The sequence below is a fragment of the Motacilla alba genome, chromosome 5 (genome assembly GCF_015832195.1).
Source record: "Motacilla alba alba isolate MOTALB_02 chromosome 5, Motacilla_alba_V1.0_pri, whole genome shotgun sequence".
Taxonomy (NCBI): domain Eukaryota; kingdom Metazoa; phylum Chordata; class Aves; order Passeriformes; family Motacillidae; genus Motacilla; species Motacilla alba.
This window is the reverse complement of record NC_052020.1, coordinates 34,440,940-34,455,594: the sequence shown is the minus strand read 5'-3', so window position 1 is coordinate 34,455,594 and position 14,655 is coordinate 34,440,940. Positions and strand designations below refer to the sequence as shown.

The 14,655-nt window shown below is 46.6% G+C and overlaps 1 protein-coding gene and 1 long non-coding RNA gene across 2 annotated transcripts; one reads left to right on the top strand and one right to left on the bottom strand.

Moving 5' to 3' along the window:
- Positions 1-1,156: 1,156 nt before the first annotated feature.
- FOXG1 (forkhead box G1) lies at positions 1,157-3,816 on the bottom strand. The gene has a single exon (XM_038139709.1). The coding sequence runs from the start codon at positions 3,515-3,517 to the stop codon at positions 2,138-2,140; it is 1,380 nt and encodes a 459-aa protein (XP_037995637.1). The 5' UTR covers positions 3,518-3,816; the 3' UTR covers positions 1,157-2,137.
- Positions 3,817-5,319: 1,503 nt separating this feature from the next.
- Positions 5,320-10,413, top strand: LOC119701944. Its single transcript, XR_005257215.1, has 2 exons — positions 5,320-8,999; positions 10,178-10,413. It is a non-coding gene; the product is annotated as an uncharacterized LOC119701944 (long non-coding RNA).
- The last annotated feature ends 4,242 nt before the right edge of the window (positions 10,414-14,655 follow it).

Sequence of the window (14,655 nt, the reverse complement as noted above, 5' to 3'; positions counted from 1 at the left end):
TTATTTTCAAGAGTTGTGGCCTTTATAGGCTTCCCTAAACTCATCAAGACACCAATTCTTCCAAGGATTAAATGCTTCTTAAAATTACTAGCAGCGTTGCCCCCTCAAAACTAATGGATCGATTCTCCGGGGGAACGCAGCGTTCTTAGGGACGCCTGCGTGAGTGACTGGGCTTCCGCAGGCACCGAGAGAAAAAGAGCTCGTTTTCGAAACTTTACATGTAAGTGCACGCATACAGGTTTGATTTGTTGATTCTTTTTCTTTGTTTGTTTGTTTGGTTGGTTGGTTGTTTTACCCCCCTAAAACGTTTAAACATCGGTATGCAAGGCAGGGTGTCACGTGAGCCCCCGGCGCCCTGCCTCCCTGCCATGGACTGCGCCTTCACCTCATCGTGCTCGGCTCCTGCCCCCCCCTGCCCGGCCGAAGGGGCACAGCAGAGAGCTGGCTGCCAAAAAATACCGCTACTTTCACAGTACCTAAAGCCAGAGTGTCCGCAGCACAAAAAGTATATAAATACATACAGCCTAGATACTTCCGGAAGAGCGCTCCTTTAAGATAAGGGTTATATTTTATACACACACATAGCTTGCTAAATTTGGTCAAACGATCATATGATAGCTGGTATGTGTGTGTATATACGCACAGATACACATCCTTTGCTAATATATCTCGGGGCATCACAGAGACGAAATTAATTTCTTTCGGTACAATAAGTCTTTGAATGCATTTCAGAGATTGCAGGAAGAACGCGTACCTATACAATAATGCACCTTGGCCTTTTTCCCAACGTGTGCTTATATACTTAAATTGTATATGTATGTGTGCACGTTTGCATACATACGCAATGTTAAGCATTTTCACTCTAAGTCAGATTTTAGAAAACACCCTACCTCCTACTAACAATTTTTAAGCAGACTTCATAATAGTTCTGCCCCAAAATGGACACCAAAATAATGGCCATGGTGTTTGATTAAATACCCTGATCCATTACATTTGAAAATACTGCAGTTAAAGACAGCATGGGAGGGGGCGGGGGGAGAAAGAAAGGAGCATGTGAAAAATGGTGGACTGTGCAATAAGCAGCGCTCTGATCTCACTGTAACTTTAAAGCCTCTGCCACATTAGGGTTAATAAAAGAGACAAAAAAACTATCAAGTATATATGAATTTAGCCTATTTTTTTATTTCTGTGTGTTCATAGTAAACATTTTTGTAAGTGACAAACACGGGCATATGACCACAGTATCACAATCAAGAAATTTTAAGACGACATTAACAATCACTCAAATTTATGCGGCTTTTGCGCAACACAGGTTACATATTTGCAAGGTTTACCTATAAGTACAATAGGTATTAACATTTCACTACATTTAGAAAAAAAATAAAGGTGACCTGTTAGTGACCACATACATCAAAATATACACAACACAAACTGAAGGCAATCATTAATTTTGTCCCCTTCTGATTAATTTGAACGGGCAGTGCTGAAAACTGAAATAATGTTGCTGTTTTTTTTAAATTACTTCGTACACTGAGTGCATTTTCTAAAACCCAATCTTTGGTCTAAAAGTAAACAAACAAACAAATGAACAAAAAAAAAAAAAAAAGCAATTCGGTAAAGAAAAGAATAAAATAATAAATGGCCAAAAGTAGATCTTGGGCATTTTTCAGTATTAATTCTGCTTAAATACAAATTATGTTTTAAGGTTTTCTTATAGTTTTCATAAATTTAGTGGTTTGGTTTGGTTTTTTTTTTCTTTCAAGGTCTGCACCCACCGACATATCCATGATAACTTATAATACTGCAAACATGGAGAATCGGGCGGCTTTTAGTGATAGACTTATCATATTTGAGTAAAAAATTGCAAAAGCAGTCACTATTTAGATACACATTCTACTATAATTTTGTCTTCCAAACTTCATAGTCTACAATGCAATCTCCCCACATTGCACCTTGCTGACACTCCTCACCTTGGTGGAATAATAAACAACCCTAAAGACTGAACAAACGTACAGAAAATGGGGGACTTAATAAAAAATACCTGGACTTTTTTGTTTTGCTTTTTTTTTTCCTTTTAATTATCATTTACAATGCAAATGTGTGTAAAATGTTCACTTACAGTCTGATCCCATGGATGTTAATGTATTAAAGGGTTTGAAGAAGACCCCTGATTTTGATGTGTGAAATAATCAGAAAGTCCTCCGGAAAGTCCCGTTGTAAAACTTGGCAAAGAAGGTCTTAAGGACTCACAGGGGAGAGTGGAGGGCGCCTGTGGCGACGTGGAGGAGGAGGCTGCCCTGGCCGTCATTGAAGTGCTGCTTTGAGAAGTCATTGAAGGGTGAGGAACATGGGGAAAAAAGTAACTCGTCTGTCCTGCTAGGAGATTTACAGAGCAGGGATTTAGGGAATAGGTGCCGGAGCAGGGAACTGACAAGCCACACGGCACTGAGGCGGCCAGAGCTGCTGCTGTGAGGTGATGAGTGGCATAAGGTATCTCTCCATTGACTAGTCTATCAACACTTAACCCATTAGACGTGGAAAAGGAGTGGTTGTTTCCCAAGGAGTTTTGAGTCAACACTGAGCTGTAGGGCATGGGGTGGCTGGGGTAGGCGGACGTGGTCCCATTGTAACTCAAAGTGCTGCTGGCCCGGGGGTGGTGCAGGGAGAGGAAGGGGGACATAGGCCAGTACAAGGATCCTGCCCTATCCATGAATGTCAGTCCGGTAGAGGTGAGCCGGGCGCCCCGCTTGAAGGCCAGCTTGGCCCGAGAGGTGGTGGAGCGCCGGCGGAGCTTGCCGGTGGTGCCCCCGATGAAGACGTCGTCGCTGGAGGGGTCCAGCATCCAGTAGTTCCCTTTGCCCGGGTCGTCGTAGTGGCGGGGCACCTTGACGAAGCACTTATTGAGCGAGAGGTTGTGCCGAATGGAGTTCTGCCAGCCCTGCTTGTTCTCCCGGTAGTAGGGGAAGTTCTTCATGATGAACTCGTAGATGCCATTGAGCGTGAGGCGCTTCTCGGGGCTCTGCCGGATGGCCATCATGATGAGCGCGTTGTAGCTGAACGGCGGCTTCTCGTACTTGCCGTTCTTCTTCTCCCCCTCCTTCCCGCTCTCCCCGTCCTTGGCCCCCTCCGCCGCCCCCTTCTTCTCCTCGGCCGCTTTCTCCTTCTCCTCCAGCTCCGCCGCCGCCGCCGCCGCCGCGCCCGCTTCGCCTTTGCCCGCCAGCATGTCTGCCTTGGCCACCTCCAGGGCGCCGGAGGCGGCGGCAGTGGGGGGCGGCAGGAGGTGCTGCCCCTTCTCCTCGTCCTCCTCCTCGGCTGCGGCCGCTCGCTGGGGCTGCTGCGGCGGCGGGTGGTGGTGGTGGTGGTGGTGATGGTGGTGGTGATGGGGGTGGTGGCTGTTGTGGTGGCTGTGGCTGCTGTGGTTGTTGTCGCTCTGGACGGCTTCGGGCACCAGGCTGTTTATGCTAAAGGAGGATTTCGGCAGCATTTTCACTTCCTTCCTATCTCCCATGTCCAACATCACACACTAGTCTGAGGGGGAAAGTTGCGGCGGCTGAGGGAGCTGCGCGCGGGGCGGCGGCAGAGGCGGCGGCCGAAGCGGTGGCGGTGGCCGAGGCGGCGGCGGCAGCGGCAGCGCAGTTGGACCGCAGTCTCAAGCGCTGGCAAGTCATGTAGCACGGACAGGAACCGCCGGGGAGGGAAAAAATAATGGTAATAATAATCACCGATCAGAGAAAAATCAAACCGAGTCGGAGCGGAGGAAAAAAAAAAAAAAGGCGAAAAAGGGAAAAAAACCTTCTGAAACCTAAAAAAAAAAAAAAAAAAAAAAAAAAGCAACAACACACAAACACAGACACACCAAAAAAAAAAAAAAAAAAAGCTACTTCATGGTGCCCAGTTCCCCCGGCACGGCAGCGCAGGGGGAGGCAGGAGGGAGCAGCAGCCGCCGCGGGCCGGCGCGGAGCGAGGCAGACGGGCGATACAGCCCGCCCCGGCCGCAATTAATTTCAGAGCTGCCGGCACGCACCGGGGCTGTAAAACATTTTTTGGTTTAACCTTTCCCACCGGCCGCCCAATCAGGGCCGGCGGCGTGCCCGCGCGTCTGCCCGCCCGCTGGCCAATGGCGGCGCGCCGCCCCGCCCCGCCCCGCCCCGCGCGCCCCGCCCCCGCCGCCGCCGCGGCTCCCGCGGCGCAGGGATACCGGCGCAGGGGCGCATCACCGCGCGGTGCGCGCGCCCCCCGCCCCGTGCCCCCCCCCGGCCGCCGCCGCGAGCACAAATCCCCCCGCGCCCAACAACTCGAGCCCGTCCCGCGGCGGCGGGCCCGGCCCGGCCCGGCCCGGCCCGGCCGCCCGCGCCCCTAGTTCCTCCGGCGGACTCAAGTCGCCACGAGCCGCTTTGCCCCTTCCTGTGGCGACGAAGGAGGCGGGGTGGGAGGCCGGGTGGGTGAAGTGGCCGCGGCACACCGGTGGCGGCGGAGGTACTACTTTGCGGATCCCGCCGAAGTCGCTCGGCGAGTTTATTTTCCCAGGCCCGTTGTTTCTGTTTGTTATTTTGCCGAGGCAGAAAACAAAACAATCGTCCGGAGGGGACGCAGGCGGCGGGATGGGCCCGGCCTACGGCGGCGGCCGGGGGCCGGACGCCGCTGCCCGCGGCCTGCCGGGGGAAGACGGGGTCTGCTCCGGCCCGCTCGGGCCGTGCCCGCCGCTCTCCGGACTGTGAGTTGGGAGGCTCGGGAACGAGCGGCCCATCTCCTCCCCTGCGCTCGCCCCGTGTCACCGGCGGCCGGAGCCGGGCTTCGCGCTTCCCTGCCCGCCGCCGCCCTCTGAGCCCCGCGCCGCTCCCGCTCGGACGCCGCTTCCCTTGCGCGGCCGCCAGAGTCATGCGGAGGGCGTCGGGCTCCGGCCGCCTCCTCCTCCGCGCTGCCGGGCGGACGGAGCCGGCCGAGCGCAGGCCGCGCGCCGGCCGTACAAAATAAATGTTGGTACTGGTAGCCCATGAAATCGACACTGCGGTGTCCTGCCGGCCCGGCCCGTGGGTCCGGCCACGGGGTCCGAGTTCCGCGGGGTTTGGTTTTGCTGGGAGAAGGGATAGGGCGGGCGGCAGCGGGCCGGGTTCTCCCGGGGCAGGGAAAAGGTCTGGCATCGCCGTTTTCCGCAAGTAGACGCGGTGATACAGGCTCGGGCTTACGGCTGCGCTTTGCCGGGACCAAAGGGCTGGGTATTAATTGTCCACAGCATTTCGTTTTTTACTGTCAGCACGGGAACAAAAAAAAAAAAAAACAAAAACAAAAAAACAAAAAAACAAAAAAAAAACCAAAAAAAAAAAAAAAAAACCAAAAACAAAACCAGAAAAAAAAATCAAGCGGAAAAGAAAGTGAAATACGTCGCACAGCTTTCTTACTCGGAAAGGAGACGGGGAAATGTAATGGACAGAGATGATCGTGCTGATCGCATTCAGACCAAAGCTGTGGTAAACCTCTAGCAGCGCGTTAAGCTGCTTCGCGTTTGTGCTGGAGGAAAAGATGCTCTGTAGAAACAATACGCGCAGCTCAACCCCAGCTAAAACAACTTATCCCAAGGAAATTCAGGTTAGAGAACAATGCAATGAATGTAGTTCTGTGCAGACGTGCGTTTTATATATGTGTTTGTGTATGTCTGTGTACGAGGGAGGGAGGAAAAGCGAGTATGGGAAAGAGAGAGTAAATAACGAGGACAAGTAAAATGGACCGGTTATAAACAATTGCAATTGGGGATGGCATGAACTCTGGGCATTGGATTAACCTCGAATGACCTTACCACAATTGTATTTATTTAACCAATTTCATAACAGGTTGCTACTGACACACACACACAAGTTAATGATCAACAACCACTCTTTTTTCCTTTGTTTGTTGTTTAGTTTTAGATTTTTGGGGTTTTTTTAGAAATGCAGGTTGTTTGTTTTGTTGCTTTTTGTTTTTTTTTTTTTAAATCATGACGATTTATAATTATTTCGTTTCTCATCACTGAAGTCAATGTATGGGATTTCTTGACGAAGAGTGCAATGAGGAGGATATTATATGACTCTACCATGGCAAGGGGTAAGAGGAAAGGTAAGCTTCCTGCATATTATTATGATTATGATGATCATTAACTAATATGTGTCATTATGGTGCACTAGGATCCCATTAGGGTGGCTGGGCCCAGTGCGTTTTCCTACTCGGTCTAGCATGTAATGATTCGGTGTAACCAGATTCTTGAGAAAGGACAGGTTACGTAAACATTTACTGATGTGGAGTAACTATACTATTTGTACTCTGATATGCAGGAAGGAAAGTGTTGATTAACACAGAAGAAAAAAAAAGCGAAATTAGCTGATTGCATGCTCATAAGTGCAAGCTGTCATTGAACTGCTTTTAAAATAGACACAGCTGGGTGTTTGTGTTGAAAAATTTCTTGTGTTTTTGCTAATACTGAAATAAGCATGATTTTGTATACCAAACATTTTCAGATCATTAAAATTTGTAATCTGTGCTGGTTTTAAACACAAAGAAAAGAAACAGATTCATTTCGTTGTAAAATTTGCTGATATTATATTAACTCAATCAGGTCTGTACAAATGGTGTATTGTGCCTTATCAAATCTCTTTGATCCATTTAATACACAAAGTGCCAAACGTGTGTATTGTTTGTTAACATTGAACGTTTTATTCAAATCCCAGCTCTGTAGCAAACTGGAGGAGTTCTTGTTTAATGTAACACTGACATTGCCTGTTGAAATTTTAATGCCTTGAGGTGTTTCTTAGGTCAAAGCTGAGTTTACTTTGTGTTGTGCTCAGGGATGAAAATGTAGCAGGGAAGAAAATAGAAGTTTTATCTTTTTTGCATTTCTGAGCAAAAGGCTAACACCGCAAGAAGCACACTTGAAAAACATTTGATGATCTAGATTTAACATTTGGTCATTTGTCACGGGTGCGGAATAAAACTCTGTGCACAAACTTAGGATTTATATATATATATATATATATATATATATATAATTTTTTTTTTAATGCTGTGGATATACAGTTCTACCAAAAAAGGAAATGTTTTGTCCAATATGTAGTACATATCTTTCTGCGTCCACGAAGATTAATTCATTGTTTACGGGAGAGAAAAAGATATGTGAGAAAAGCCTCATCAATTATAATTTCTGCTGGACTTAAACTTTCGAGTATTTTTTCTTTTTTTTTTCTTTTTTTTTTTTCTTTTTTTTTTTTCCCCCTTCGGCAGAAAAGGCACCGTTTATATAACTATTTACTTTGGAAATGCGGGAGTCTTACTCTAACGCCAGTTCCTTCCTGAGCTCTGCCCCAAACACGACTCCACTTCAGTGGTACCTTTGTGCATCGGGGCACTGCATGAGCGGCAGGTTTGACCGCTCAACTGGCTAAACCCGAATTCTCTTAAGACAGTCCCTCATGGCAGCATTTTCTAACAGGGAAGGTTTTGTGGAGTGTTTGGAATAGAAGCTTGTGCGTGGAACGGAGGCGCACAGTCCCAGCCCTGTGAAATATGGGTGGGTGTGCAGAGGGGAGCCGGCTCTCTGCAAAGTGTGAATGATGCCTCACCTGCACGTTCGTCGACGCTGCGGATTCTCCGAACCGAGCGGTGGGGATGGACTGAGAGTATCCGGCTCCGGGGTCAGGATGGGGCTGAATAGCTGAGCTGAAACGTCCTGGCTGAAGTGCCATTCAACAGAGATCTCCGTGCAGCTCTTGGGTATAACTCGTAGGGATAGTGTTTCAACCACACACTTTTCTGCCCCCATCCTCCCCCCTACCTTTTTTTTTTTTTTTTAATTTTTATTTCTTTTTTTAAATTAAGGGTCAAAAGAAGAAAAGACCCTCTCCAATGTACACTTAATGCATATAGCATACTTCCCTTGCACCACCCCCCGCCCCAGCTTCAGCCCTCAATCCCCCTTCACACGGGTATAGTGGCTCTATACTCTCGGGCTCTTTCAAGACGGTTAAGCTGCTAAAATGTACTGACAGCTTAAGAAATGAATGAGATTTTTTTTTCAGCCATGAAGAAAGGGTATTTAGTAACCACGCTTCGATGGCATCATGCTTCCATGAAACGAGTCCGGACACTTTGGTTTAACAGTCAGTAATATCACATTCGGTATAGTAAATGCCTCCATGTACGCTTATATAATTCTATTCCCCCTTGACTGTAAGCTTGCCTTACTTATTCCAGGTTACCTGGCAATTAAGGTAAAGACTGCTCAGCAGATACTGATACCCTGCTGCTAAGGCATGGCGAATGGGGACGGAGCAGAGCGCTGACAAAGAGAAAGAGGTAGTCAAACATTTTGAAGAGGGGTGAATGGGACTGAAGGTGGATGGATGAATGGAGGCAGAGAGGGAGAGGAAGAAGCATTCAATGGTCCAGACTTCTGTCTGAATTTGTAGCTTTAAGTTTAGGTGTCCGCGTCTAGCCAGCTTCCAGTTAATCCTCAACAGCTTCTAGTGATTAGAAGTTAGTCTATTTAGCATGCTATATCCTTCTTCCTTGGGTTTTCGTTACAAGTTATACGATTAGGATTGCGAGAACAGTAGTGAACTAAACTTCCCAGTAAGAGGTCTTCACACCAGGGAAGTGTTACTTTGCTGCAGCAGCCCTGCCTCGTCAGTCATTAGGAAGCTGCAGGTTGTCAGAGGCTTCTCTTGCGCGCACACAAGCGCAGACACACACGCGCACACACACAAAACCACAGCACTAAAACTAAATTAAGAAGCCGATGATTAAGACAAGCGTCTACGAGGCCTGTCATTTCAGCATCCTTCCATCATAACATTGTGGCACCGAGAAATTTGCTTGAAAACCCTGGAAAAAAAAATGTCTATGGGAGAGCCTCGTATTTGAGGCTGTTAATATCAAATATAGACTGGGAACTGCCTCGGATGCAAGATAGTATTCCGCAGAGGAATGGAGCGCTGCAGAGACCTTGGTGCTATCCGCGCACTCCTGAAACTCTGGTAAGTATTTCTCTCTTCTATTGAAGCAGGTACACACTATGTAACTGGAACTGGACCGGGTTTGAAATCCGCAGCTATGTTCCCTTCGGGGAACTCCCCCTAAAGATAAATCTGTAATGAAAGGACCCTACTGGATGACTAATGGTTATTGGCACTTAGTGTGCCCCTTTAAGGAGAGCACCATATATTGTGCCGAAGACCTTGCAAGCACACTTTAAATACAAACCTTTTAAGTTTCCCTCCCATGCATACACATCCCTGTTGTTTTTGGGCTAGCTGTATTGTGTATCTCCCCCCTGCCCTCCTTATTTAAGCTCTCTAGTCTTCCCTCCCCCCACCTCATTCAGAACTAATTGCTCAGTTACTTAAATGTTTCAAAAAGAGCTAAATTTCTCCATCCGATGATCTTTTGAGAAGCTGCACTGTACCATAAGGAACCGCCAGCGGGGCACTGTATACCTTAGAGAAGCCTGAGCAACTAGGGGAGAGGTAGCGTTAAAACAATGACATTAATAAACTAAGTGCACTGAGTTCCCCTCCTGTTGAACTGTAGGGAGTTTCTTGGGCGGGCAGAGGTTGAACGCAGAACGTCGAAGTGGGAAACAATGGCTGTAGGGGCCAGAAAGCTTTGCTGATGTCGTAAGCGTAAAACAAGACAGAATAGTGACAGAAAGAGATCCGAGTAAACATTGGAGTATACATTTCCCACGGCGACTACGCGGAGTGGAGAGGTCTGAATTAAATCGCCTTAATTAAAAGCTGAAGATTTTATTTATTTATTCCTGTAGCTGTAGCCATCCACGGAAAGCCTATCTATGGAGTGTAGGGCATCCACTGGATTTATTGTGTTCAGCTGCCACAATTTTCAGAACAGAATATTTTTATACTCACTGCCAACTTGAAGACCTGCGGGTTTTTAGATCCTAAATATTGCTATTATTTTATATGCCAGTGTGTGGAAAAGAGCCGTTGCACCTGCATAGGCAATAGGTCTATCTGTGTAACGAAAGCTCTCCTTAGTTCAGAAATCAAACAAAAATATAAAATATCCATTAGGAATTATCCAGAGCGTTATGCAGACGACAATAATAAAATGCAAGGGATAAATGGACAAGTTAAAAACCTTGTTCTGTTCTCGAGATTTAAATACATAATTGTATATTCTGTTGGGTCTACAGTTAAAACGTTCTAGGCCGATGCTTTTGTCGGCGTTGCGATACTGAAGCAAAGAATGTGAAATAAATTACGGAGGACCTGGGGAGAAAAAAAGAAAAACAACAAAACAAACCCAAGTAGTGCTTGAAGAAGACCTCTAGCTGCTCTTTGACTCCTAAGAAACTGTTGCTGGGATATTTTCATGGTGTTGTTCTAAAGCTCTTCAGCCTCCTATAAACGTAATCTTTGGCAAATGACACATGAATCTGGCTTTGCAGTTTTTCGGTGACTCGAGAGAAAAGACGCCCTTTCCCCCCCCTCCACCCGCCCCCCTTCCCCGGCTTCCACCCCTTTCTCAGCAGAAGGACAGATAGGGTCTTTCTCCCAGCGCTGCTCCCATTCCGTCGCTCAGCCAAAGGCATCCGGGCGCGGGGGGGCGCCGGTGCCCGGGGGTGCCCATCCGCCCGTCCTACCTGGCCGTGCCGCGCCCGCCGCTGCTCGCTCGCCGCTGCTCCGTGCGCCGCGGCCCGGTCCCCGCTCCGCGCCTCCGTCGCAGCCCTCGGCTCGGCGGGGTCTCGGACTCGGCCGGGTCAGCTGCGGATCCATATTTTAGGGCCTACAAAAGCACGTCATCCTCCCCTATCTCCTGTCTTCCCCCTCCCCGGGGTTCCCTTGTAACCTCGGCAAAATGTAGAAAGAGAGCCACAATTGACTGTACACCGCTCTAGGAGAAGGCGTTCGGTGGCCTCGGAGTAAGGGGATGCTGTTGACTTTGCCCGTGTCGGGGCTCAGGCGTGAGGAGGTGCCGGAGCGAGGCGCCGTTCTCGCTCGCGGCCGGACCCGCGCTTGGCGGGTGTCGGGATGGTGGGGCTGGCGCTAGGGCCAATGGGGCTGCTCGGGAAGCGGACCCTGCTCGCTCCTTGCTGTCCTGGCACAAGTAGGGCTCGCAGGATCTGCCTCTTTGTGTAGCTTGTTCTGAACACTTTTTATATCTGGCAGGGTGGTCTCCATGTTTTCTTTCTTTCATTCTTCCTTTCTTTAGCGGAGGGAGGGGGGAGTGATGGCAAGGGGCTTGTTGGATGATTATAACCGCTACCACTTAGAAATAAGTTTCTTGGGGAAGGGCTGATATCGTACCCTTGATACCAGTGGGTGTGTCCATGTTTTATTTTAATATGATATGCCTTTTATATTGAGCTTGTTTTCCTCCTCCCTCTCTCCCCGGCCTTCCCCTCCCCCCCGCTTTGTTTCTGGAATTTGTTTCGCTTTTAAAGCACCAGCACAAACAAACAAACACACAAAAATGACTGGCAACAAGTTAAATCCCATTTGTGTCCCTCCCACCGAGCACGGACCATGCCTCGCTAAAGCCTGGGGCTTGTAGTTTTGCCTCGCTAATAATACGACCAAGAAAATGAAGTGGCTGCAGACAGACTCTCCCGGCATTGACAATGCGGAGAGGAAAAACGCAGGAAGATTTCTCTCAGAATGCATCCCCCTGGTGTGGTTTCTTCTTTCCATCTTTTAGATGAGGCACTCGTATAGACGCTCACACACACTTGTGAGGTTATGTTTCCTGGGAGTTTTTAGAAAACAATGTTTATTATAAGCGAGCTATACATGCCACCAAGTAATGAAATCATGCCGTAGCTACGGAAACTGCAACAAATAAGTAATTTCCATTTGTCTTCTAGCAGAATATTGCAGAGGATGACATTACACTTTATTTTCGCATTCATTTCAAAACACCAATGAAAGGGTAAAGAAAAGTCTCTCAAGTCGTTGTACACTTTGGAATTAATTAAACGAAAAATAGGGGGTTTTTATTAATTTTTTTTCTGCCTTCCAAGGCCACTTCAAGCTAATTTCGGTGGCTATACTAAAGGGGTAATCTGCAAAAGCAACAAGCGTGGTTCTCACTGAAGGTCGGTATCGTGTCCCGCTAGAGCTTCACTGAAAGCATCTCACAGTGAACCACCCGCTCATTCCTGCCCCTTCCCTTAGCTTTACCTCACAAAATAATCGAGAAAACATTCGTGTTTGACTGTACTGAAAAAATACCTTTTTACACAATCGCACGGTTTGCAAACGATAGTTCAACTTTATCTGTTGTGGTGGGCACGTGTTTTGTCATATGAAATTAACTTGTGAAAGCCTTTGTATCATTTTTTGATTTGTGTTTGTTGACAACGCAGATCATACCTCTCCATGTTGATGGTTGATACAATTGCTAAATTAAAGGCATGCTTTCGGCTTTGGAAAACAACAACAAAACTCCAGCCCTCCGAGAGCTCATTCTCAGAGAAACAACACGAGGAGCAGTAGAATAACTCACCGCAGTATTTTGTATGTGTTTACGGTCTCTCCATATACTTCTGTATCATTCTGCGTCTCTATTGCCTGTTCCTAAAGACAGCTAAGTCAATCCTGGGCTTCTCACCTATGATTGCCTACCTAAAAGAACATACGGACAGTATCGTGGCTCTAAACGCTTGGAAGAATGTAATTAACATGTATTTTCCCCATGTCTTTTTTCTTCCGTGGTAAATACTAGCAACTGAACTGCTTGTCTTGATGTGTTTCTATGTTTGAGCCCCAAGAAACTCCTCAAATCTTTGCAATAAACTCATCAATCCTTCCTATGCACACTTGAGATTTTTTTTCCTCACTGCTTGTTCTGCTTCTCATTTCCAAGGACAGCGTGTTGAACCAGCGGTCTGGTTTAGGCACTTCTCTGGACTTTCAGATTTTCAATCTAAAGCTTTCAGTATGTTGGGACTGAAATAATGATTTTCCACATTTCAAAAGGGACGAGGCTCTATTTATAAATGTTACAGAAGGTTTCGTTACTTCAGGATCAACAAAACAGGAATAGAACTGCAATTTTCAAGAAAATAGGATTTCAAAATATAGAAATAAAAAAGTAGTGGAGATGATGTATAATTCAATCAAATTACAGAAAATTGCTTTAAAATTCAGAACAGTAGCGATCCATTATGTCTCTGTTTTATTAGTGACAAGTACAATTACTCTAAAATAAAGAACAGTGGTGAATATATAATTGGCTGTAATCATGTTAGTGTTTGAATAAAAATGACGGGGACATTTAACACTTTGACAACAAAATGTTCAGAAAGAACTTATTTATTCAAACAGTTTTTGTTTGCATCCACGTGAAGGAGAAACACACTTTTGCTTACGATAAATCTAGGGGTTTTCACTTTCAATAAAAATATAACTAAAAATATATTAATTATTTTACTATCCAAAGCTTAATAAAGGTCTCCTGAGTATGACAGTACTGTTATTGATTACTCAGTACCCAAAGGACGCCATCTACAGGAAGAGGTCTCTAGGCTTAACACCATTCTAATCAATGTTGATTTAAAAAAAGAAATAAAAATCTGAGTTAATATTCCTCTATAAATCTGGCTCCGATTTTACCCACAACACCGATCACAATATTTGCTTTGTAATTGCTTCTTGTGATTCAATTCATTATAATTTGACACGATCTAGGAATCTGTTATAGGAGGCCTTTTCTCTGAGACACGGCATTTAAAATAATTCATTGAACTCTCCGAAGCAGCAGTTTTTCCTCCTTCTAAAGAGACCTTTTTTTCCCCCCCCTCTCAGGATAGACTTGATCGTCTCTGAAAATGCAGAACAGCCCATGAGATCGCTCCTTTCCACCAACCGTGTGGAAGATGCTTGCAGAACAGCCCTGAAAACAAAACAACTTAATTGAAGGCAGTTCGTGCAACAATTGTGTCATGGAATACATAACATTTCTTTATCCGTAACTAACTTATTTAATTTTGGATAGTTCAATAAATGCCAGCTATGCCAAGCATACTCCCATCCATTCTTACGATACATCCTTTGCCCCGTATCTTGGTACTTAAAGGTGCCGTTTAGCCGTAGTCCAGCAAGGGCTCGGAAACCTATCGAAGTAACAAGAGTGCCCTTTACTATTTTGACCACACAAACACAGATCCATGGGAACGGCATATGTCCTCCATGACGCGACTCCAGCAGCCCAGTCCAAACTACAGACTACAGAAAATACGAAGAAGAAACTTTCAGGACTCCTCTGTCAGGGGGCTTTTAAAAATTGCTATTTTCGGGTTTAACTCCGAACGATTTTTTCTTTTTTTCTTTTCTTCTTTTCAATTTTTATTCACTCCCCCACCCCGACAAGTCTTCAAATTTCTGCTCCCGGGGTGTGTGTGCGTGCTCACAGCGGGGTGGACCCCACGCCGATCCGAGCGGGTCCCGCCTGCCGTGAGGCGAGCGCTGCTCGGTCCGACCGCGCCTTCACTGTCGGCTCCCAAGGGTCTCTCCTGCTCAGGCGGCTTTCGCCAGCACTTGTAAAATAAAGTAGCACTGGTTTCTTTCTACTTCAGATCAGCGATGTGAATGGGCTTTGAAAAATTTGGGAGGGTGGTAGGGGGGTGGTGTATAAACTATACAGCGAGGAGTCAAAAGGCAGAGGTACGTT